This window comes from Salvelinus alpinus, chromosome 19 (genome assembly GCF_045679555.1).
Source record: "Salvelinus alpinus chromosome 19, SLU_Salpinus.1, whole genome shotgun sequence".
Lineage (NCBI taxonomy): Eukaryota > Metazoa > Chordata > Actinopteri > Salmoniformes > Salmonidae > Salvelinus > Salvelinus alpinus.
Window position 1 is genome coordinate 37,884,367 of NC_092104.1, and position 23,350 is coordinate 37,907,716.

General features: G+C 41.9%; 1 protein-coding gene and 1 pseudogene across 2 annotated transcripts in view; one reads left to right on the forward strand and one right to left on the reverse strand.

The window, feature by feature from the left end:
- Positions 1–2,837: 2,837 nt before the first annotated feature.
- Positions 2,838–9,935, reverse strand: LOC139545856 (syntaxin-2-like; annotated as a pseudogene).
- Positions 9,936–11,106: 1,171 nt separating this feature from the next.
- The window catches only part of LOC139545497 (adhesion G-protein coupled receptor D1-like), a 50,605-nt gene continuing 38,361 nt past the window's right edge, over positions 11,107–23,350 (forward strand). Inside the window, exons 1-13 of one of the 2 annotated variants that reach the window (XM_071353321.1) lie at positions 11,107–11,566; positions 11,655–11,694; positions 12,056–12,172; positions 12,919–13,017; positions 13,643–13,765; positions 13,986–14,162; positions 17,569–17,826; positions 18,888–18,955; positions 19,552–19,707; positions 19,837–19,893; positions 20,507–20,636; positions 21,090–21,197; positions 22,701–22,776. In XM_071353321.1, the coding sequence (XP_071209422.1) occupies positions 11,513–11,566; positions 11,655–11,694; positions 12,056–12,172; positions 12,919–13,017; positions 13,643–13,765; positions 13,986–14,162; positions 17,569–17,826; positions 18,888–18,955; positions 19,552–19,707; positions 19,837–19,893; positions 20,507–20,636; positions 21,090–21,197; positions 22,701–22,776 (1,463 nt within the window). In that variant the 5' untranslated portion in view covers positions 11,107–11,512. The remainder of the gene's footprint in view (positions 11,567–11,654; positions 11,695–12,055; positions 12,173–12,918; positions 13,018–13,642; positions 13,766–13,985; positions 14,163–17,568; positions 17,827–18,887; positions 18,956–19,551; positions 19,708–19,836; positions 19,894–20,506; positions 20,637–21,089; positions 21,198–22,700; positions 22,777–23,350) is intronic. The other variant, XM_071353322.1, reaches the window with a different exon arrangement.

The following is a 23,350-nucleotide window of genomic DNA, read 5'->3' on the forward strand; positions in this document are numbered from 1 at the left end:
CTCGCCTTCTGGATGATAGCGGGGTGAACAGGCAGTGGCTTGGGTGGTTGTTGTCCTTGATGATCTTTATGGCCTTCCTGTGACATCGGGTGGTGTAGGTGTCCTGGAGGGCAGGTAGTTTGCCCCTGGTGATGCGTTCTGCAGACCTCACTACCCTCTGGAGAGCCTTACGGTTGTGGGCGGAGCAGTTGCCGTACCAGGCGGTGATACAGCCCGACAGGATGCTCTCGATTGTGCATCTGTAGAAGTTTGTGAGTGCTTTTGGTGACAAGCCGAATTTCTTCAGCCTCCTGAGGTTGAAGAGGCGCTGCTGCGCCTTCTTCACAACGCTGTCTGTGTGGGTGGACCAATTCAGTTTGTCCGTGATGTGTACACCGAGGAACTTAAAACTTTCCACCTTCTCCACTACTGACCCGTCGATGTGGATAGGGGGGTGCTCCCTCTGCTGTTTCCTGAAGTCCACAATCATCTCCTTTGTTTTGTTGACGTTGAGTGTGAGGTTATTTTCCTGACACCACACTCCGAGGGCCCTCACCTCCTCCCTGTAGGCCGTCTCGTCGTTGTTGGTAATCAAGCCTACCACTGTAGTGTCATCCGCAAACTTGATGATTGAGTTGGAGGCGTGCATGGCCACGCAGTCGTGGGTGAACAGGGAGTACAGGAGAGGGCTCAGAACGCACCCTTGTGGGGCCCCAGTGTTGAGGATCAGCGGGGTGGAGATGTTGTTACCTACCCTCACCACCTGGGGGCGGCCCGTCAGGAAGTCCAGGACCCAGTTGCACAGGGCGGGGTCGAGACCCAGGGTCTCGAGCTTGATGACGAGTTTGGAGGGTACTATGGTGTTAAATGCTGAGCTGTAATCGATGAACAGCATTCTCACATGGGTATTCCTCTTGTCCAGATGGGTTAGGGCAGTGTGCAGTGTGGTTGCGATTGCGTCGTCTGTGGACCTATTGGGTCGGTAAGCAAATTGGAGTGGGTCTAGGGTGTCCGGTAGGGTGGAGGTGATATGGTCCTTGACTAGTCTCTCAATGCACTTCATGATGACGGAAGTGAGTGCTACGGGGCGGTAGTCGTTTAGCTCAGTTACCTTAGCTTTCTTGGGAACAGGAACAAGTAACTTGGGAAATTTACTCATTACTGTGATTCAACATCAACTAGGCTTGGGCAGTATTGTCACGCTGGTATAAAGGATTTGGAGACAGGCGCAGGAATACACAATAGGGATTTTTAATAAACACAAAACAAACACTTATACAAAAACACTGGGCTGTACCCAAACAAAAGAGCGAGGGTAAACCTCGTTGAACGACACTGGACGATACCCGTAATACACAATATATAAAGCACGCAGCATAACAGCTGCACCAACGCATAGATACTCACACAGCCAACGGACATGGGAACAATAACCGACAAAGACAGAGGGAACAGAGGGCACATATATAACATACTAATCAGGGGAAATGGGAACCAGGTACCATTCTTCCACTGCAAATCTACCATTCCAGTGTTTTACTTGCTATATTGTATTTACTTCGCCACCATGGCCTTTTTTTTGCCTTTACCTCCCTTATCTCACCTCATTTGCTCACATTGTATATACTTATTTTTTCTACTGTATTATTGACCGTATGTTTGTTTTACTCCATGTGTAACTCTGTGTTGTTGTGTGTCGAACTGCTTTGTTTTATCTTGGCCAGGTCGCAATTGTAAATGAGAACTTGTTCTCAACTTGCCAACCTGGTTAAATAAAGGTGAAATAAAAATATATATATATATTTTTTTAAAGGTGTGTGTAATCAGACAAGACAGTCCGGGGTTGATGATAATGAATCCCGTTCAGTGAAGCCTAGAACGCCGGTGACGTAGACCTCCGGAACTGGTGAACAGAATGAGCAGCAGTACCGGGGGGATCCGTGACAAGTATACCGTATATACCCGTATACCGGAATATTTGGAAAAAGCCACAGGATGGTTTGTTAATACCGTCAAAACTATTTATTAAAAGTTTTTCAATAAATTTGAATATTTGTTGATAATTTTTAAGTTAACACCTGCAGCCAACTTGTGCAATACGTTAGGATATAAAGAAAATTGCGTTCTTCATATCACCTGTCACATTATTTTACATTATGAAATTTCCGTAGTTCCCCAGTACAGTTGAGCCAGTCACGTGTTTGTTTATAAATAGCACAACGGGAGACAGTGGGAGCTGGTGAATCCATAGCCTTCTTTATCTATCGGCGAGTCTCTGTTGTGCAGCGCACATGAGGTGATGAAGTTACACTTGTATGCAATTCACTACTAAATGTTTGCCATCAGATATCTTATAATTACTTTCTGCCAGAAGTCAAAGACCTCTGGAAGAGCTCATTTTTTCCCTGTGCTTCCTACTAGCATTTTTTGTTCTCCTTCATTATTCTGCTACACATGCTGCTCTTCCTTCAGAAAAAGCATTCATCACAACTTTGTTTATTTCCACAATTTATAACTTTATGAGCTGGATTTGACTGTCTTTGCAATTAGTTTGTTCGTTTTCGCTCGTTAGCACTTAGCTAACAGCGTCATTGTGATTTTGCTATTAGTTTGTGCTAATTGTGTTAGCATTCTGGTAATACAGGCCCAATAGGCTTTTCTTGCGTTTTTAGCAAATCCTTGTGTGCTATGCCTGTAATACCGTAAATGCCAGGATAAGAGAAGGACGGTATGATAATATTAAAATCTGGATACTGCCTAAGCCTAACATCAACTACTATCAAGTACAGTACCTCATTGTGTTAAAAAATGTAAATGAAAGGTGTTGAATGTGATGTTGATGAAATGTACAGAAGTAGTTACCTCAGACAGATAGCAGGACAGGACTCATACAGGGGATTGGTTAGTCCAATAGACAGCCCAACGATTAGTGCAATGACAACGAGCAGGATCAATAGAACAAAGCCAAAGATGAAGAGTTTCTGCCAAGGACAGAAACAAAGTGGTTAGATTAGGTTTATAGTGCCCCAAAACACTACACTGATTTTAGTGAAACCAATATTCTGTCAATGCCTGTGGATTTGGGACATGGAGACATTTTGACATTCAATTTAGACATTAGATATTAGTGATGGGGGAAAAAATCGATAGTTACATATTAGGATATTATTACGTGTATATAGTGAGCAATAAAATCATAGTATTGAATCACAAATATCATATCGGCACCTAAGTATCGCAATAATATCGTCATATCGTGAGGTCCTTGGCAATTCCCAGCCCTAGTAAATATGGCATGTAGACATTCTGTCTGGCATTTTAAATCTTATCAGTATATGATACTGAAATAATATTATTTTTCTGACTAAACCATTCAGAGCTATTGCATTGGTTAAAATAGTCTAACTTGAGCAGTATTATACAGTATTATTAGTAGATACACCATGTGACCTTCCATTTGGGGAAAAGGAGACTTACCCTCTGGGATTTTTTCTAGTATCTCACAGCTTTTTTGGTCTCCTCTTTGGCACGGCCTATGTATTCAGCTGCGTTGGAGACATTCTTCTCTATGTTGTTGACCATATCCCCCTTTTAGACAACACCACATGAGTTCCATATAGTTTTGACAAAAAACAGAACTAATAATATTCTGGACAGCTTTACAGTACTGCGCTACAATACCTGATTCTCCACCAGCATGGCCATGTCCATGAACATGGCATGGAGCTCCCTGATGCTGGACTCCAGGTGGATGATATCCTGGTGCCGTGACTCAATCTCATTCAAGGCCTGCCGCGTGATCTAAGAGTCCAAAATAATCTGAGGAAGGGGTTGGGAGACAGGACGACAGCCAATGAGACAGTATAATTAATTCAAATACATACATATGGGATGATTGGTGTCGCATTTACACAGAATATTATTTGTTTTGGAATATGTTCAAACCACCACCTGAGTTGGTAGTTGTCTGATTTGTCCTAAGAAAATAATGCATATGAGGAAGTAGCATCCGACAAAAGCTGGAGATTGAGGAGGAACTTACATCAGATGTAAAAATTAATATAACCAGGAAAGAAAATACTTTCACCAGGCAGGTGCTAAAGCATCAGCAGAAAACAAAAAACGTATTCTCTCTTTTCTATGGGGAGAAACATCTCTGTAGTCATAACCACAGTGTTATGATCTAGGGCGGCTATTCCTCAGAGGGAATCAACCCTCACTGCCTAACATGATCAAACCCACAGTGGCTTACAAACAACCTGGGATCATGTAAGCCCTTCCACCCCAGTGAATATATATAACCTATGATCAACGATTACTCTACAGCACAGCCATGAGCCCGCCACTGGCCATGTGACCAGCTTTTCTATAGACAGGTGTAGAGGCAACACTAACACACTTCTCTTCCATCTGGAGTCTGCATTAGTAGAGAGTCTCATTAGGAGTATCCTAAGGGACTGGACTGGAGAGGTTACATCTATTTTTGTCATCATCAATTATTCTCATTCAAGACAAATACTCCATATGAACAATACATGGGTTTCTGCCATGGTTTCTTTACAGCTAGTCTCCTTAGCATCTCAAGCCAAATCCTTGACTATCATCCTATATTTTATGTGACCGTAGTCTGATTGGTCTAATGGCCTCATTATCCATACCATGACAATAGACAATAACATAGAGTGGAACCGGAATCGTTGCGCTATCTGACGATAGGCAATAGGCAATCATATGATAGTTTGATTGGAATTGTGAAGACTGTAGCCTATGTGTTATTATTTGTGGGAAAGAAAGCGGCTAGGTGTGGTCGGTTTCCTTTCCGTGTTCCTGTCTGCCCTGCTGCTGGCCCAGTTTGTGACTCACTTATCTCTAGCTGTCTCTGGATCCTTCAATTGCTTCTCTCCCTAAACGACACTTGAGTCTCGTTGTACTGAGTCATGACATCCACAAACATCCTGGAGAGCACTGTGTGCTGTGGGGTTAGAGAAAACATAAGGAGGGGATAGAGGAAAGAGAGCTTCAACCACTGGCAACAGTAAAGCGGATAAAGGCTCAAACTTTTGAAAGGGTGAGATGTCAAACAGCCATGTCAAAATATGGTGGCAGATAGGGCTGGCCAAAATCTCATATCCCGATATACAGTTGAAGTCGGAAGTTTACATACACTTAGGTTGGAGTCATTAAAACTCGTTTTCAAACACTTCACAAATTTCTTGTTAACAAACTATAGTTTTGGCAAGTCAGTTAGGACATCTACTTTGTGCATGACACAAGTAAATTTTCCAACAATTGTTTATTTCACTTATAATTCACTGTTTCACAATTCCAGTGGGTCAGAAGTTTACATACACTAAGTTGACTGTGCCTTTAAACAGCTTGGAAAATTCCAGAAAATGATGTCATGGCTTTAGAAGCTTCTGATAGGCTAATTGACATCATTTGAGTGTACCTGTGGATGTATTTCAAGGCCTACCTTCAAACTCAGTGCCTCTTTGCTTGACATCATGGGAAAATCAAAAGAAATCAGCCAAGACCTCAGAAAAAAAAATTGTAGACCCCCACAAGTCTGGTTCATCCTTGGGAGCAATTTCCAAATGCCTGAATGTACCACGTTCATCTGTACAAACAATAGTACGCAAGTATAAACACCATGGGACCACGCAGCCGTCATACCGCTCAGGAAGGAAATGCGTTCTGTCTCCTAGAGATGAGCATACTTTGGTGCGAAAAGTGCAAATCAATCCCAGAACCACAGCAAAGGACCTTGTGAAGATGCTGGAAGAAACAGGTACAAAAGTATCTATATCCACAGTAAAACGAGTCCTATATCGACATAACCTGAAAGGCCGCTCAGCAAGGAAGAAGCCACTGCTCAAAAAACGCCATAAAAAAGCCAGACTACGGTTTGCAACTGAACATGGGGACAAAGATCGTACTTCTTGGAGAAATGTCCTCTGGTCTGATGAAACAAAAATAGAACTGTTTGGCCATGATGACCATCGTTATGTTTGGAGGAAAAAGGGTGAGGCTGGCAAGCCGAAGAACACCATCCCAACCGTGGAGCACGGGGGTGGCACCATCATGTTGTGGGGGTGCTTTTCTGCAGGAGGGACTGGTGCACTTCACAAAATAGATGGCATCATAAGGAAGGAAAATTATGTGGATATATTGAAGCAACATCAGGCAGGAAGTTAAAGCTTGGTCGCAAATGGGTCTTCCAAATGGACATTGACCCCACGCATACTTCCAAAGATGTGGCAAAATGGCTTAAGGACAACAAAGTCAAGGTATTGGAGTGGCCATCACAAAGCCCTGACCTCAATCACATAGACAATTTGTGGGCAGAACTGAAAAAGTGTGTGCGAGGAAGGAGGCCTTCAAACCTGACTCAGTTACACCTACTCTGTCAGGAGGAATGGGCCAAAATTCACCCAACTTATTGTGGTATGCTTGTGGAAGGCTACCCGAAACATTTGACCCATGTTAAACAATTTAAAGGCAATGCTACCAAATACTAATTGAGTGTATGTAAACTTCTGACCTACTGGGAATGTGATGAAAGAAATAAAAGCTGAAATAAATCATTCTCTCTACTATTATTCTGACATTTCACATTCTGAAAATAAAATGGTGATCCTAACTGACCTAAGACAGGGAATTTTTACTAGGATAAATGTCAGGAATTGTGAAAAACTGAGTTAAATGTATTTGGCTAAGGTGTATGTAAACTTCCGACTTCAACTGTAGGTCATTTCACTTCCCGATAACGATACATATCACGATATACACATTTTCTGTAAATTCAATGAATAAATAGTTTACATAAAATGACCACATGTAAAGGCCTATTTCTTATTACATGTTGAATTATACTAATCAACTAAAAGGTATTGGCATTTGGTACCTTGGGTCGAGTGTTAGCACCAACTCACGAAACCCCAGTTTCTCGACCGTGTAAATTGGGGCCATGTCTTTGCAGATGTAAGTTGTTACGGCAGCTGTTATGTCCTTCCATCTTCATGATTCTTTGCCATAAGCTGTGTCGCGGGCAAAAGCCTCTTGCAACGTCTGAGTCGGGGTTTGTTTTGAGCACTCGACTGTACTTTTTTGGGTCTCATCCGTAGACTCTCTCCGTAATGTTTCACATGATTCTTGCGTAGGTGGTAAAAGAGGTTAGTGGTGTTTGAGCCTGTTGTCAGGAACCAGCCTGCGGCATATTCTGCAGAGGACGGTTTTCTGGTCCGTGTCAGACTTTTCATACCCAAACCACGTCCATGCGACCGAAGTAGTTCCTATTTTAGGTACGGTCTCTGTGCTCTGTGTCACGTTCACTCTTCTCCATGTTTGTTTGTGTTGCAAATTTCCTTCCGAACGCAAAGCAACATCCAATTGACAAAAAATATTGCCGTAAAGAGTGTGATTTGCGACACAACGAAATAAACAATAAAGCATAATATGAAACGATAGACGTTTTTCTATCTTTACACGATATATATCGACATATCGCCCAGCCCTAGTGGCAGACATGGTAAACTTATACAGGTATACAGGTACGTTAGCCTCCAAGAATCTCTCTGTCCTTAATCACAACCTTTAAGAATTCGCAAAAATGTGAAGAATGAGTCTCAGGAAGATTGTTTCCTGACCTGGGTTTTTTGAATGCGGAAATCAACTGAGGCCCTGTTAGAAACATCATCCTTGAGCAGGCTCTGCTCCATAGCTGCAGAGAACAGAAAGAACAGTGATTACAGTAGCTATAATAACACCTCAGATAAATCCCCCACATCTACTTTTCTAAATCTAGCGAGCAGCATTTGGGATAGGCATTTGATCCTGTCATAATAATGACAAAATAACAACAAAAAATATTTTTTAAATGTACTGTACGTGGTGGTGGTGATAAAATTCAATTTAAGCTTAACTCTCACAGAGTTGGCATTGCTTGTGATCTCATTGGTCAACCGGTCAAGTTCATCTTTCATCTCTTCAGGAAATGTCAGCGACAGAAAATAAATGCATTATTGCACATTTGCAAAATTGTCCTGGAAAAATATTAGCATTAATCATATCACTTGGCAACGCTTCTATAACAATAATAACCTATTCTTCATATTTATATAGATAAGAAACACTACACCTACCACCCACTGGGCAGAAGAAAATTCCAACGACTGTTCCACGTTGGTTCAACATAATTACATTGAAATGACGTGGAAACAATGTTGATTCAACCAGTGTGTGCCCATAGTAACCATTAGACAGCTTATCACTGAATTTGTGGGCAAACAAATATTTGCTCCCTCTTGGGCCATTCCCAGTTAGTATTATTGTGTAGCAGATGGTTGATACTTTGTTACGCTGCTGGTAATACTGATGCTGCTGTGTTGCATTATAGAGTCAACTGAGGGCCTTTGTCCATGCAGGCCTTGATTAGCTCCTCATGCCTATTCAGTCTCCACAGTGGATCAACTCTGAACAAGCACAGCGTAACTTGTCCAAGCCCTCAGTAAAATGGCCCTGCTGCTGCTAGAGAGGTCAGCCAAAGCCCACCCACAGACTGGTCTACGAAGGCTGGGCCATGGCATTGATTTCTATACAGGCTTCCAGACACCGAGCCATCTATTTGTATTGAGTCATGTGTTTCTTCCTGAAGGAGGACAATGATGTTGGAGGAAGTAAGAACGTTTGTTTATTTTTGTTATTATGACTTTAGAAGTCACCATGCAAATACGAAGGCCTATATTTAGTCATGTAAAAGTTTTGAATTCAACACTTTAAATTGCATACTTTGTGGTATAGAGAAAATAAATGTTGAAAACAAATAGGAGAGAAGCAACAACATAGCTAGATCTCAAACCGCCTTCACTTTGGGAACGTTGGGAACGTGGCGGAATAGCCTAATAGACTTGATTTATTTACCCTTTTTTCTCCCCAAATTCATGGTATCCAATTGGCCTCATCGCCGCAACTTCCGTACGGACTCGGGAGAGGCGAAGGTCGAGAGCCGTGCCTCCTCCGAAACACAGCCCAACCAAGCCGCACTGCTTCTTGACACAATTCCCACTTAACCCGGAAGCCAGCCGCACCAATGTGTCGGAGGAAACACCATACACCTGGCGACCGTGTCAGCATGCACTGCGCCCAGCCTGCCACAGGAGTCACTAGGGCGCGATGGGACAAGGACATCCCTGCCGCCAAACCCTCCACTAACCCGGACGACGCTGGGCCAATTGTGCGCCCCCCATGGGTCTCCCGGTCACGGCCGGCTGCGACAGAGCCTGGACTCAAACCCAGAACCTCGCACACCACTGCGCCACTCAGGAGGCCTGTCTGACAGAGGGTTTTAATTGATGATCAACTTACTCTGATCTGGATTGGGTACAGACAGGATCATGCTGTGCCTCTTCCTCACCTCATCCACTTCAGAAGATATCTTATCAATCTGCCCCCTAACCTCTTCCACCTGAGTCATGCACATACAGTATTTTCAGTCTTATTTCAATGCAGACACTTGCAATATTTTACATTAATCATCTAGCTCATCTGAAAACAAACAGTACTGACTTGCCCTTCTGAAAAACCCGTTCATAAATCCATCTCTGTCAACTGTGACATCCTCCTCTGCTTGTGTTCTTCTCTGTCAAGACAAAAGTGTGAAGACACAGTCCATTGTTAGGGAGTAAAGCCTCTTGCACACTGCCCATAAATTTGAGGCTCAGTACTGTGTGAAAAGCAAATAAGTTGACAAGATATTGAAGACAATGATATTATAATGACATGGCATATTCTTAGCCTGGCTGACGCGACTCACGTCATGTCAACCAGGGTTGCATTCCCTAGACCTAGAGAATATAAAATATAATAGAAGGCTACATTAATGCCTGATTAGATCAGTGACATCATATTAGTAGGCTACATATACTTATTGCGGTTAATTCACCCAACCGGTCCTTCATTGCTATGTTCGATGCGTTTTTGACTGGCTAACGTTAGCTAAGTAATGCACTTCTCAACTCCATCGCATCTAGCTCTGGTACAAGTGGCTAGCTAACTTTGCATGCTAGGTCTGAGTTCAACAAACATCCATTTCGATTTGGTATGACATGGGGAAAGTTTATTCTCTTTCAATCATTAGCTAAGGAGACGTTGTCCAACTCCTCAAAACCAAACCTCAACCAAAATGCACCGTTAGTTTGCTAGCTATATATCTGGTTGTGGCAGACAACATAATTCGCATGATGCTCCTACAAGCTTGTCGGAATGGGATACGCCTCTCTGCCAGAGGAGGCTCGCACCCAGCACTACTCCTGTGACTGCAGTTGTTGTTCAAGTTATTGGCCACACAGTGGCGATGTTTAATAACATACTGTATAGTGTGCGGTTGTGAGCGGCCTCCTCTCGTGTTATCTCCTTTCCTTTTCCCGCCATGATTCACCTGGACGCAGGTGATTCCAAATCTACCGGCCACCAATTTCCAACATGTAAGAATAGTTTATTTTAGACTAGGTTGTAGTTGTAGTAATTATATTTCTATGTTCAGGCCATTAGTCTACAATAGACCCAAAGGATAAAGAACATGAAACAGGAGTCACAATTAGATGAAGGCATCCTACAGCGATGGATTCGAATTCAGGTATGAGTACAGTAGATAGGCCTGTCAGTAAGTTACTAGACTAATAAATGTCGATTTTCCTGAGAATATCGACTTTCAATTCACTCAATCCAATTTAGGTCTATCTAAGGAATTCGATTGGGCTTCATACCTGCTTACATCAGTGCACCTGAATATGTGCCTTTTCTATTCCCTTCATAAAGATGACAGTCCAAATAAATAGCCTAAAATACAGTCAGCATCCATTCCTGTCCATCAGCATCACTGTCCGTTTTGTTTTGACAAGTCAAAAGGACACAGCTCTGTAATTTTGTAGATTAAATCTCTATTGGTTTTTATATGTTTTTTAAATATATTTTGGACAGTAGGCCTATGCGCACGCCATTATCTCTAATTAGGCTACGCACTTGATATTTGCTATTTACGCACACTAGGCCCCACCTTGGGTTCCAATGCTCTAAAAAATGACATCACGTTTTGTATTCCCACATCCAATCGAACAGCACGGAGAATTCCTCCACTCAGTGCAAACCTAGTATAGACAGACAGCAGAGCGCATCAAGCAACAAGTACCCAAACCCGTCGCTGAAATAGTGCAATATTTCTTATTCTGTATTGAGAGACATGGATTACCAACTTTTGGGGAAATTTTGAAACGACACGCACTTTATAATTATGATGTCACCGCTTAGTTTTATTGCAGTTTTACAAAATGTTAAGTTTTGGGAGAACGTTTTCTTTATTGGAGACATGGACTAATAAATACCCAGAGAAGAAGATAGCTTTTTTTTTTCAGCATCTTGGAATAATGATTTATGCTTTCTGGATCGATCGTTCATTGGGGATTTAAACAACAATAATCATTATATATATGTATATATATATATATATATATAATCTATTTGTAGTTGTAATCAAGCCATGGAACTATTATTCGAAATTCTGTTTGTAACTACTTTTGTCACTTTGATTCGGGTAATTTAAACAGTTATTTTTTTAATGTCCTTCACCATTATGTGTAGGAAGACTACTGCAATGTTGAGTTTATTTGATTTATTTACAGGTTAATGGTGAAGTAAAGCCAAAGCCATCCAAGCATCCAGGTAAATCAAATTATACTTCATGTTAAATGTGGATTCCCTTAGCTTGATGTTTTATATTGTGTCTGAAATTAACCTAAAGCATATGATGAGTATTATTGGTAATTTAGCTAAATATATATAATATTGGGATGATGAATTATTGGTTATGGTTTACCATAAGTCTAACTTATGGTAATAGTGGTTTATTAAGCAATACAAAATGTGTTTATTGAATGAGATACCCAAACATCAACTCTTGAGCTGTATCGTTTATCTTTTTAATCCTAAAAGACACACTGAGCAATGCCAGGAACATAACTAATTGAAATAGCATGATTAGGGAGAAGTCCCAGCTTTGTTTACCCATGAACTCTCCGTCCAGGCCTGCAGGTCTTGGCCACGGCCTCACACTATTGGCCGCTGGATTCGGTGGACGGGATCCATGGACTGTGGGACCAGATTGGAAACAGACCAGGTCATGTTAATGGAAGTGATATAAGTATGTGCATAGACCTATACTTAGGAACAGAATACCCCGTCTTTTATATTCTTTATCTGCATGGTCTACAGCTGTTATTCACTCCTACTTTCAATTCACCTTTTTGTCCGTCTTGCAGCCACCAAGTCCTTGCTTTAAAAGGTGCAGCTCTGTGCAGTGCTCAAATTTGATTGCAATCAAATTTGCAAAAACAAATGAACAAAGTAGAGAGTCAAGACAATAAGTCTGAAGGCTACCTTACACCCCTGTTAATGTACATCAAAGCACTGTGGTGTTATAATAAACAAAATGGGATAAAAAGCTTATCCTTCACCCCCAGGTATATTTGATGCAGACTTTCCAGATTAATGCTAAAACTATTGAATGAACTGTCTTGTTTGCTAAACTGATTTCCAAAAACCTTACTGTATTATTTTAACTATGGAAGCACCAATAACATTCTTAAATGGGACAATAATTGTGAAGCATCAGGTCTAGAACAGTTTTAGAATATTTCCACACAAAATGTGCTTTGATCCTAAAAAAAGGGGGAATGATTGATCTGTTCCTCCTTGAGCACTGTTTACTGAGCCCAACATCACACTTAATCTCATCCCTGCTCACGCACCACATCCCTCACAATGCCTAGTGTCTGTGTTTGACTCTCACTGGTCTGCTGTGTCCTCTGGTTGTTTTGTGTTATTCATGTGTATGTATGTGAATCACCTTTTTCTCCCTTGTCTGTTTGTTTTCTATGTTTCATCCAGCTCTCCAAATCCACAAGCACACTGTGCTCCCTTCCTCCCATAACTCTTCCTCTGTGTATACCAATGACTCTGCCTACACTAACATTTCTGCAACAGTAGGTGAGGAAAATCACTGCTCACTGAAATTAATTTGTGTGTATAGTCAGTCACCCTGTTCTGTTGGCGTTACTGTAGTGCTGTCTATCATGTTAAGCTTTTTCAGTCGCCATTGTTTTGTACATTGTGTACCAGCTCATCCAATAGTTGCCATGAGTGTGTCACACACTGTTACCTGAAGGTGTTGAATTTGTCTGTGTGTGTGTGTGTGTAAGACGGTGTGTGTAGTCAGGGAGAGACAGTTGTTTTCTTCACTGGAAAAAGAGCAGAGACTGCTGTGTGTAAATTGTGATTAGACAAGCTTTGAGTATGGAGGTTATCAGATCTGTTTCTCGAGTGCTGTAAAGTTGAGCTTGATTTTTGAACCTCAATACACCAGGACGATTTCATTTTGTCTGCTGACATGATTTAAGGCAGGAGAACATCCAAGATAAATCCTTGGGTCGTAGCTGGCTACCATTCATAAAATGGTAGATCGTTATGCAGTGGAAACACACAATATTTGGTGCAGTTCAGAGAATCCGTTCATAAATCGATGATACTGATTTGCCTAAAAGCCTACTTCAGAGACAAATCTGCCTCTTTTTCGCATCAGGCAAAATAATGTTGTTATTTCATCCTCCTGTAGACATAGTTGAAGGGATGGTCAACAAGGGCATCTATCTGAATGGAGATAATGGCGGCACCTTTCTCCACTTTGGGAACTACCAGAACTCCTGCATTAGTGACCCCACTCTGTGTGGTCCTGAGGGTGAGTTCTGCCTCCCTCGATCTCATCTCCCCAACATTCTACACAGTGGATGTGTAATATTTTCACAAATCATAAGTGACTATCTAATGGGGTAACTCACAAAAATCGAATTTATGGCATTTAATCTAGATCTAAATGTATTATAATTAGCATGATTTGTGGTCTGAAACAATTTCCCCTATTTTTAAATCTTTAATAAGTCTATGTTCATGTTTTTCAGGAATAACATTTTCCTTCTTTTGGAAGAACCAGGAGGCAGAGTCACGTTTTGCAATAGCCTCTGGAGGGAAAGTCATCTCCAATGGCTTCTCTGTCTATGCCAATGCCTACGCTGGATACGTAGAGTTCTACACACGAGGCAACTCGAAGAGGTGGAGGGCTAACATCAATATACCAGGTATTTAAAGGGATACTTTGGGATTTTGGCAAAGAGGCCCTTTATCTACATACACAGAGTCAGATTAACTCATGGATTCCATTTTTATGTCTGCGTGCAGTTGTTAGCTTGCTTTAGCACCTCCAGTCATTGCGCTAATGCTAGCAGATACCCATAGACTTCCATTGCGCTAACGCTTGTTAGCATTGGCTCACAAAACTACCTCTAACTACTGACTCTGGGTAAGTAGATAAACGGCTTCACTGCCAAAATCCCAAAGTATCCCTTTAAAAAAAGGAAAACCATTAAGGTGAAAAAGTTGGTCAAATTCATTATGATTCTTAACAATAATAAAACCTTTTTTATATAAACCTGTTCTCCGATGTGGGTGGTGGGAGGAATAATGAAAAAATATATATATTTTGGGGGATTTTTATACATATTCTTATATGAATGCATGAGGAAAGTATTGTGGTTTTCAATAATGTTTTCATTTTTAACCATAAATGTAAATGTTTTGGTTGATTGTATGTAGATGGAGCTACAATCATCAGCAGATACTGTTGGTCCCAGAGAGATTTTATGGATTCAATAATGGATTCAATAATGGACTCAATTAATTCTTTATCTAAAACTATAAATGTGTTACTTTTTACTGGCAAGCCTGTTTCCATATTGTTGTATAACTACAGTAAATACTGAACAGCATTCTAAATACTGCATATGTACACTATATATACAAAAGTATGTCGACACCCCTTCAAATGAGTGGATTCGGCTGTTTCAGCCACACCCGTTGCTGACAGGTGTATAAAATCGAGCACACAGCCATGCAATCTTTATAGATAAACATTGTCAGTAGAATGGCCTTACTGAGTGACTTTAAACGTGGCACCGTCATAGGATGCCACCTTTCCAACAAGTCAGATCTTCAAATTTCTGCCATGCTAGAGCTGCCCCGGTCAACTGTAAATGCTGTTATTGTGAAGTAGAAACGTCTAGGAGCAACAACGGCTCAGCCGCGAAGTGGTAGGCCACACAAGCTCACAGAAGGGGACCGTCGAGTGCTGAAGTGTGTAGTGCGTAAAATCGTCTGTCCTCGGTTGCACTCACTACCGAGTTCCAAACTGCCTCTGGATGCAACGTCAGCACAAGAACTGTTCTTTGGGAGCTTCATGAAATGGGTTTCCATGGCTGTACAGCCGCACACAAGTCTAAGATCACCATGTGCAATGCCAAGCGTCAGCTGGAGTGGTGTAAGGCTCGCCGCCATTGGACTCTGGAGCAGCGGAAACGCGTTCTCTGGAGGGATGAATCACACTTCACCACACTTCACCATTTGTTACGTTACAGCCTTATTCTAAAATAGATTCATTCGTTTTTTCCCCCTCATCAATCTACACACAATACCCCATAATGCCAAAGCAAAAACGGGTTTTTAGACATTTTTGTAAATATCACATTGACATAAGTATTCAGACCCTTTACTCAGTACTTTATTGTAGCACTTTGGCAGCGATTACAGACTCAAGTCTTCTTGGGTATGACCCTAAAAGCTTGGCACACCTGTGTTTGGGAAGTTTCTAACAGTCTTCTCTGCAGATCTTCTCAAGCTCTGTCAGGTTGGATGGGGAGCGTTTTCAGGTCTCTCCAGAGATGTTAGATTGGGTTCAAGCCCGGGCTCTGGCTGGGCCACACAAGAACATTCAGAGACTTGTCCCGAAGCCACTGCTGCTTTGTCTTGGCTGTGTTTTGAGAGAATCTTATTTCTCATGGTCTGAGAGTCCTTCAGGTGCCTTTTGGCAAACTCCAAGCAGGCTGTCATGTGCCTTTGACTGAGGAGTAGCTTCTGTCTGGCCACTCTACCATAAAGGCCTGATTAATGGAGTGCTGCAGAGGTGGTTGTCCTTCTGGTAGTTTCTAGGAAGAGTCTTGGTGGTTCCAAACTTCTGACATTTAAGAATGATGGAGGCCACTGTGTTCTTTGGGACCTTCAATGCTGCAGACCTTTTTTGGTACCCTTCCCCAGATCTGTGCCTCGACATAATCCTGTCTCGGAGCTCTACGGACAATTCTTTCGACCTCATGGCTGTTATTGTTTTTGCTCTGACATGCACTGTCAACTGTGGGACCTTATATAGACAGGTGTGTGCCTTTCCAAATCATGTCCAATCGATTGAATTTACCACAGGTGGACTACAGTCAAGCTGTAGAAACATCTCAAGGATGGTCAATGGAAACAGGATGCACCTGAGCTCAATTTCAAATCTCATAGCAAAGGGTCTGAATACTTATGTAAATAAAGTATTTCTGGTTTTCATTTTTAATACATTTGCAAACATTTCAAAAAATTCTGCTTTTGCTTTGTCATTGTGGGGTGTTGTGTGTAGATTGATGAGGATTTTCTTTTTTAATAAGGCTGTAACGTAACAAAATGTGGAAAAAGGGAAGGGGTCTGAATACTTTCCGAATGCGCTGTATTTCAAACTTACAGGTCCAAGTGGACTCTAAATTAAGTCATTGAAATAACATAAACATTCTACATGGGCAAAACTATTTCTCCATCCCTTACAATCTCAGATCTGCTATTTCTGGAGGAAAACATATCATGTCGCTCTGTGCACTGCAGGTTCTTTGAATAAGAAAGAAACATTTACCAGTCATTGTTTTTTAGAGGATTTTTTTTTCACATTCTCAAATGTCTTCCGTCGTCTTGTTTTTGTTACAATTAATTAAGGTTATAAATATGAGGCGTCAGGACTTCATGTGTACTTTTGATTTATTTGATTATTACTTACAGAATATCAAACATCTGGTTCTTATAATTTGACATGACGATATGTTACCATTTCACCATGCAGTGGCTCATAACAGATCTATGACTGAACCAGCTCTTATGACACCTGTACCAGTACCAGGAGACATGACTGGTTCAGTAGACCTTGTCACAATGTGTCCCAGCCTAACCTGCAACAGAAACATTTCTAGCTAAAATAGCGGGAGAGACTAAAAGGAAAGAGAGATTGAAAGTGTGAATGGGGAAGTTGTTGGTTTGTGTTTAAGCCAATCCCTATAGGATAGCTGTGTTTTAACACTCTGAACCAGCCTCTGCTGGTGCAAGTGTTCACAGTGAATGTATTGTCTTTTGGGATTCTCTTTATTGTCCGTTTACCTCAGAAGAACTGGAGATGTTATTTCATCTTTGGAGAAGTCTATTGGAAACGTTTGAAGGAATAGAATGGAGATGCTGACTGAATGGTTGGAGTGGAACATGGGGACATATTGGGTGGATATAGTGGAAAAGCACAATTGAAATATGTGTGACATACTGTAGGCTATAATACCCACATACAAAGAGTAGATAAATACTTTAGGTGAAGGGAAGGTGAAGTCCTAATTATGATTTCTCCTCTCTCTTCCCTTTCAGGGCCCTTCTGGACCCACATTCTGTTCACTTGGACCCTGACGGACGGTCTCAACATCTACATCAATGGGACGTTCAACACCAGCGACCCCACTGGCAACGTGTCCATGAACTATGGGGACCCTTACCCTGACCTGGTCATTGGGACAGGAAATGAGCAGTCCTATGGACACTACGTGACAGGGGCCTTTGATGAGTTTGTCATCTGGGAGAGGGCCCTGTCACCAGAGGAGATCCTCATGTACTACAAAGCTGCCATAGGTAATGTCAGATGTCACCGTCAGTCTGGAATGTTCCACTCTTTTTTCCGTGATGTGAAATGTTCACTATGTTCACACTTTCCCCTTGACTTATGTGAGGAGATTGGGGTTAAAAAGTTATTTCCATCTTGGTCATTGCCATTGACATTCCATGCACAATACTGACGCATGGAATACACAACAAGATATTAAACCGTACAAATCCTCCTCATCTTAAAATCATCTCACACACCATAAAAGTTTGGTTTCAGATTCGAGGACTCAACTGACGTTAAACTGAGTGACTGAAGTTTTTTTTAAACCATAATGACCTTTTTCATTGCTGCTTTGATTATCTTGTGTGGTCTAGAATTATTCTGAAACTCAAAAGAAATGGACAATGTCCTCTGTATGGTCCGAGAAATGTTATTCAGAGCATGGTGAAATGTGTATAAGATAGTAAAAATGGATGAATCACTTGTCATGCTTATGGAAAATAGGAATAATTTGGGTCTGGACACCCATTCCCTGGGTTTTTGTCTAATGATTAGACCCCATTGTGGAGGACTCAGGTGGTCACGTTGCATGAAGGCATAGCCTTCATTTTCTCAGACATAACAGACATGAACAAGAAGGTTGTTATGGTTATGGAAAGTGTTTTAATATGTTATACCTGCAGATAATGAATGGGACTAAAGAAGAGCAGACTGTTGGAAGGGATGTTCCTAATGTAAAACCATATATGGTCATTTATTGTTGCTAAGTGCACTAATTGATGTGTTATTTACAGACAGCATGATGTCATGACTTCCTTCTAACATCTCTTTGGCTTGTACAGTACCTCAGTGATGTATCTGGCGGTTGATTATCTAAAGAGCAGGTACAATAGCACAGCACTTCTTTTCATCTATCCCCGGCTGGGGGAAGGTCCACCATCATCAGACACGTACCAAGGAATCAGGAATCTGTGGCCTGAACAATTCCAGCACTTCTCTAAGCGTTCTATTTGGCATCTAGCTAGTCTTGCTATTGATGACAGGTGGAAGAGCACTGCTAATGGGACTCTTGTATTTCTCCAACTAGGTGATACTTTGACTTACCCTACCACAACAAGCGTTCCTAAAGAAGTCTCCTCTACGATGCAAACACTGGTGAGTTCTCAACTTCTCAACACAATGGGGTCTAGTCATTAGCATTTTGCTACATCCGCAATAACATCTGCTAAACATGTGTATGTGACCAGTACGATTTGACTTGATTTGAAATTTGGTGATTTAAACAGATTGACCTCTTACCATGGGAAAGTGGATATTTTAAACCCTTTTCAGGGTTTTACTACTAGAACAGACACACAGCAACCTGGCAGGAAATGAGGTAGAAGGCTGGTGGTTGAACTGCAATAAACACAAACAATTAATTTCTTATGGAACCATTGTTTTCCCTTTAAGACTGAGGAATTGGAAAAGGGGATATTGAGAACACAAGTGAATAGACCTCTCCTGTCTATTAAATGGCAGTTGTGGGCGTAGAGTGAAGAAAGTAGAGACAGCTGTTCAACACAGCACAAAATGGGTCCCTGTAGGGCATGACGCTGGAAAAAGACCAGCAGTCTTTTACAGCAGACTTCTATCCAGAAAGAGTTCTTACTAAAGGTAATGGTCACATAATGTGTTCCTGTGTATATTGGTCCCATTCTCGTCTTTGGAGAGTTTCTGTGGAGAGTAATGCCTGGTGTTTTGTCCCTCAGGGAGTCGCAGATGTGTCCTATTCTATCATCACCAAGCTGAGTGAGGAGATCCACAGCTCCCAGGACCCCGTGCCCATGTTAGGCTTCCTGGAGTCTCTGCCATTCAGCCTGCCCAACAAGAGCATCCCCCACGACACTGCCAACAACTTCACACAGGTACAGGAACACAAGGATATATACATGCAAGTGCGCACGAAGGCACACACACGAACACACACACACCAAAGTAGGATGTAATAGTTTGTTTCAGATCACAGACATGATGTGTTGTTGTGTCCCGCCCAGGCTTTTCTGAAGAGTGTGGAGGAGGTGTTGTCTTCTGAAGTGGCCAGGGAAGATGAGGTAAGTACGTTTCAAGTTTTTAATGTCACATGCATAAGTACAGTGAAATGCCTTTCTCGGAGCTCTAAACCCAACAATGTACTAATCAATATCAATGTAGTAGTAAAAATAACATAAGGTAGAACAAGAACACATTAGAAATAAAAATATGAAATATATCGAGTTCATGATATCTCTGTGAAGTCACTGTGTGGGTTTACAGCAAACTAGCTATATGATAGTGAACTGTGAATATGATCACATTCATTCAGGCTCAAGTTCAGCGCCCTCACACGTGAGATCACAGGAATTCCTGAACAGAGAGACATTTCGAGCGAGTTTGTCGGTACAATGTTCTATACACACTGAACAGGCGTGCTTGTTTTCATATGACCAAGCTGAACCAGACGTTCTTAGTGCATGACAACTTTGGACTTGGACGTGGAGAGCACCATCGAAAGGAAGTCAGATGGCATTTACAGTAATAGAGTGAATATCGTCCCAGCTGATAAGACTCTTAACCCATGCTACTACTTGGTTTTATGGTCTATCAGTGACAGTTTACCAACTCTCAAAATACAGTAGATACAATAAGTTGCCAGTGTGTCTCTATAAGTGTGACCGTTTGGAGCAGGAGTCCACCCCAGTGGTCAGTGGGCTGATTGAGACAGTGGACAACGTGATGGTCCAGATGGTGTCCAGCCTGGATTCCAGCCCCAGCCCCCGATCTCTCATCTCACTGGGAGGAAAGTCCTTTGTAGCAGGTCAGTACCATGACGACGCAACTCTCTCCTGACTGTACTGTATGACCCACAGACTGTGGTATCTTACTGTAAAAAGAACAAGTTAGGGTTGAGAGTTACTGTACTAAGAAGGAAGTTCAAGTAGAGTTTTGAACTAACTGTCTCCATACGGTATGTTTCCCTCAGAAGATAGAGATCTGATCAAGCTTAGATAACCATGGTCCTTTCCATGCAACTCATTTCCCCCTGGTAGGGGTTAGTTTGGCATGATATTTTGTTTTCCTGTGGACAAGCCTGCGTCGTCTCTCTCCCAGGGGCTCAGTCAAATCTTTGATCCGCCCATGAATCATCACCACCAGCAGATAACACTGTGCTTTTGGCTCCCTGTCAGAACCCCTCCAGGCCTGGTGTTGGAGTTAGTTAACCACTCACAGTGCTCCCTCTCTCTCTGTTTCCAACCCCCGACCCCAATAGATTACTCTCTGATGAAGATTCCACAGAACTACAATCTTCCTCATTACCGCTTCCCCATGCAAGGAAAGAACTACATCTCAGTGCCCGGCGAGGCGTTCACCATGCAGTGTGAGTGTCCTACATCCCATTTCACTCTTGTTCTAAAAACATACAATACATTGAAATACTCACTCTCTCACAGCAATTCATATTTTGTGTGTGTATTACACTGCTCGAATGTAACATATGCTCATCTTTCTTTTGTGTCTGGCTCTTACTCCTCCTCAGCACATAGTTTCATTGGCTTGAATGTGAATAAATACTGGCCATTTTTTCTGTAAGGTCTTGCTATTGGGCAGAAGTTTATTATGATGATAGGTTTAAAGACCTTTAACATAGCAATGGTATTGTGTGAGCCACCGTGAAACTGCTTGTGAGACTTTAAAGTACAGGATTACAGCCACAGTACTGTATGTCTTCTATGCAGAGAGGCAATGTATCACTGACTATTTTAGACACACCGGAGACAGACAGAGAGGGATACTTTTCATCCACTTTACTCTCCATTCAAAAGAAACCCCTCCACTCACAGTGAACTAATTGATTTACTTAGCCCATTCTTAGCGGCGCTGTGAATGCTGGTTTGGCAGTAATTACGGCAGTATTAAAACTGTGTTTGTTGGACTTGTGTTAGGGTCAGATCCATTTGGCTCCACCTGGCCCCCAAACACCCTGCGTTGCTACACTAACTTTTAAATAAACCATTTTAATAATCTATTAAAACCTCATTATCAGAAATTGAATATAAATGTTACTGCTGGCAACTTACACTCCTAGATTGAGTTAATGTAGCGTTGTGTGTCCTGACACATGGCATACTGTATTAAAGGCACCAAGTGTCGCTTTTATAAGTCAATTAAGTGCAGAGAAAGTGTTACCGATTTTTAAAAATTCTCTTGGACTGAGATACTTCTAAGTATTCATAAAAAGATGCAGATTATGCCTTTTTCTATTATTTTCTTTCTTCCTTAGGAAAGCTTTATAGGCAAACTGGCCACCAACTGATCCCTACAAAGGTCTGGTAGGGGGCATTACAGTCATTACATTCAAAGTTCATTAGATTCAAAACCTTGACTTGTGATATGAATTCAGATTATTTCATACACAATGTATTTTCAACACCAGTGTTTGTTTTCTTACTCATTGAGGTAGATTTTATTTCATGAAAACGGTACTTTGACCGTCAAGCGTTTCCGATCCCTCTCTAGTAGTTACCATGTTGTAGATTGCCTACGTGGTGGTGAGAGTGTATAAGAGTTGGGCACAGGCCTCCTGCTGTACTGTTTCAGTCATGGCACTGTGACTTGTATCATTTCCCAACACACACGTGGTCCGTGGTCCCCCTCCGTCTCACCCGTGTGTGAGCATACAGCTCTCCAATTAGTCAGGGAGTGCCAACTTGAGGCAGCGAGGCTGCTTAATTAAGTTCCCCTCACTGTGAGCATTTTAGCAATGCCTCATCACATTCTCAACCCTGCTATGAGTCTGTGTTTCACCTTTGACCACTCTTTCCCTCCCTCCCTCCCCCTTACCTCCTCCCTCCCTCCCTCTCCCTACCTTTTTCCACCTCAGCCCAAACCACAATCGTGGGTCTTTTCTACCACAACATGCACAACTACTACAGAGAGATCAGCCCACTCAGGACCAGGTAAGGGGGATGGGAGGACACATTAAAAGCCCTGATCATACCAAACAGGAATGCTCTCTGTGTAGGAATTATGAATCACTTAAATGTGTGATATAAAGTTATCCTGACCAAACACAGTACAGTAGACAGCACTGTTTAAAGTAAGTTTAGAGCCTGCAAAAAGGAATATAATATTCTCATTTACAAGCATTCAGAAGAGGCTTGAGGTTGTCAAAGCATCTGTTTGGGGACCAATCAGAAAAGGATGCAATAAAGTAAATAGTTTACTTTGCACGCCTTGCAATTAAGAATTACAGTCATTGAGAAGAAGTGATCTCAGAGGATCTAAGGGATGTTATAGCGATAAGTGCTCTGAGCATCAGCCAGGATCACTTCCTGTGTGTCCGCTGTGGTCCCCTGGCGGAGTGGCGCCCTGTTTCCTGTTGTCCGTAACAGATCATGCCTGGGGCCATTCCTTATCAGCCTCCAACCAGGCTATCTCTCATCTCACCACTTAACCGCCACTGGCTGATACACCCTGCCGTTAACTTCATACAGGAACTTGGCCACACACTTCTTTTCCCAATAATAGGGG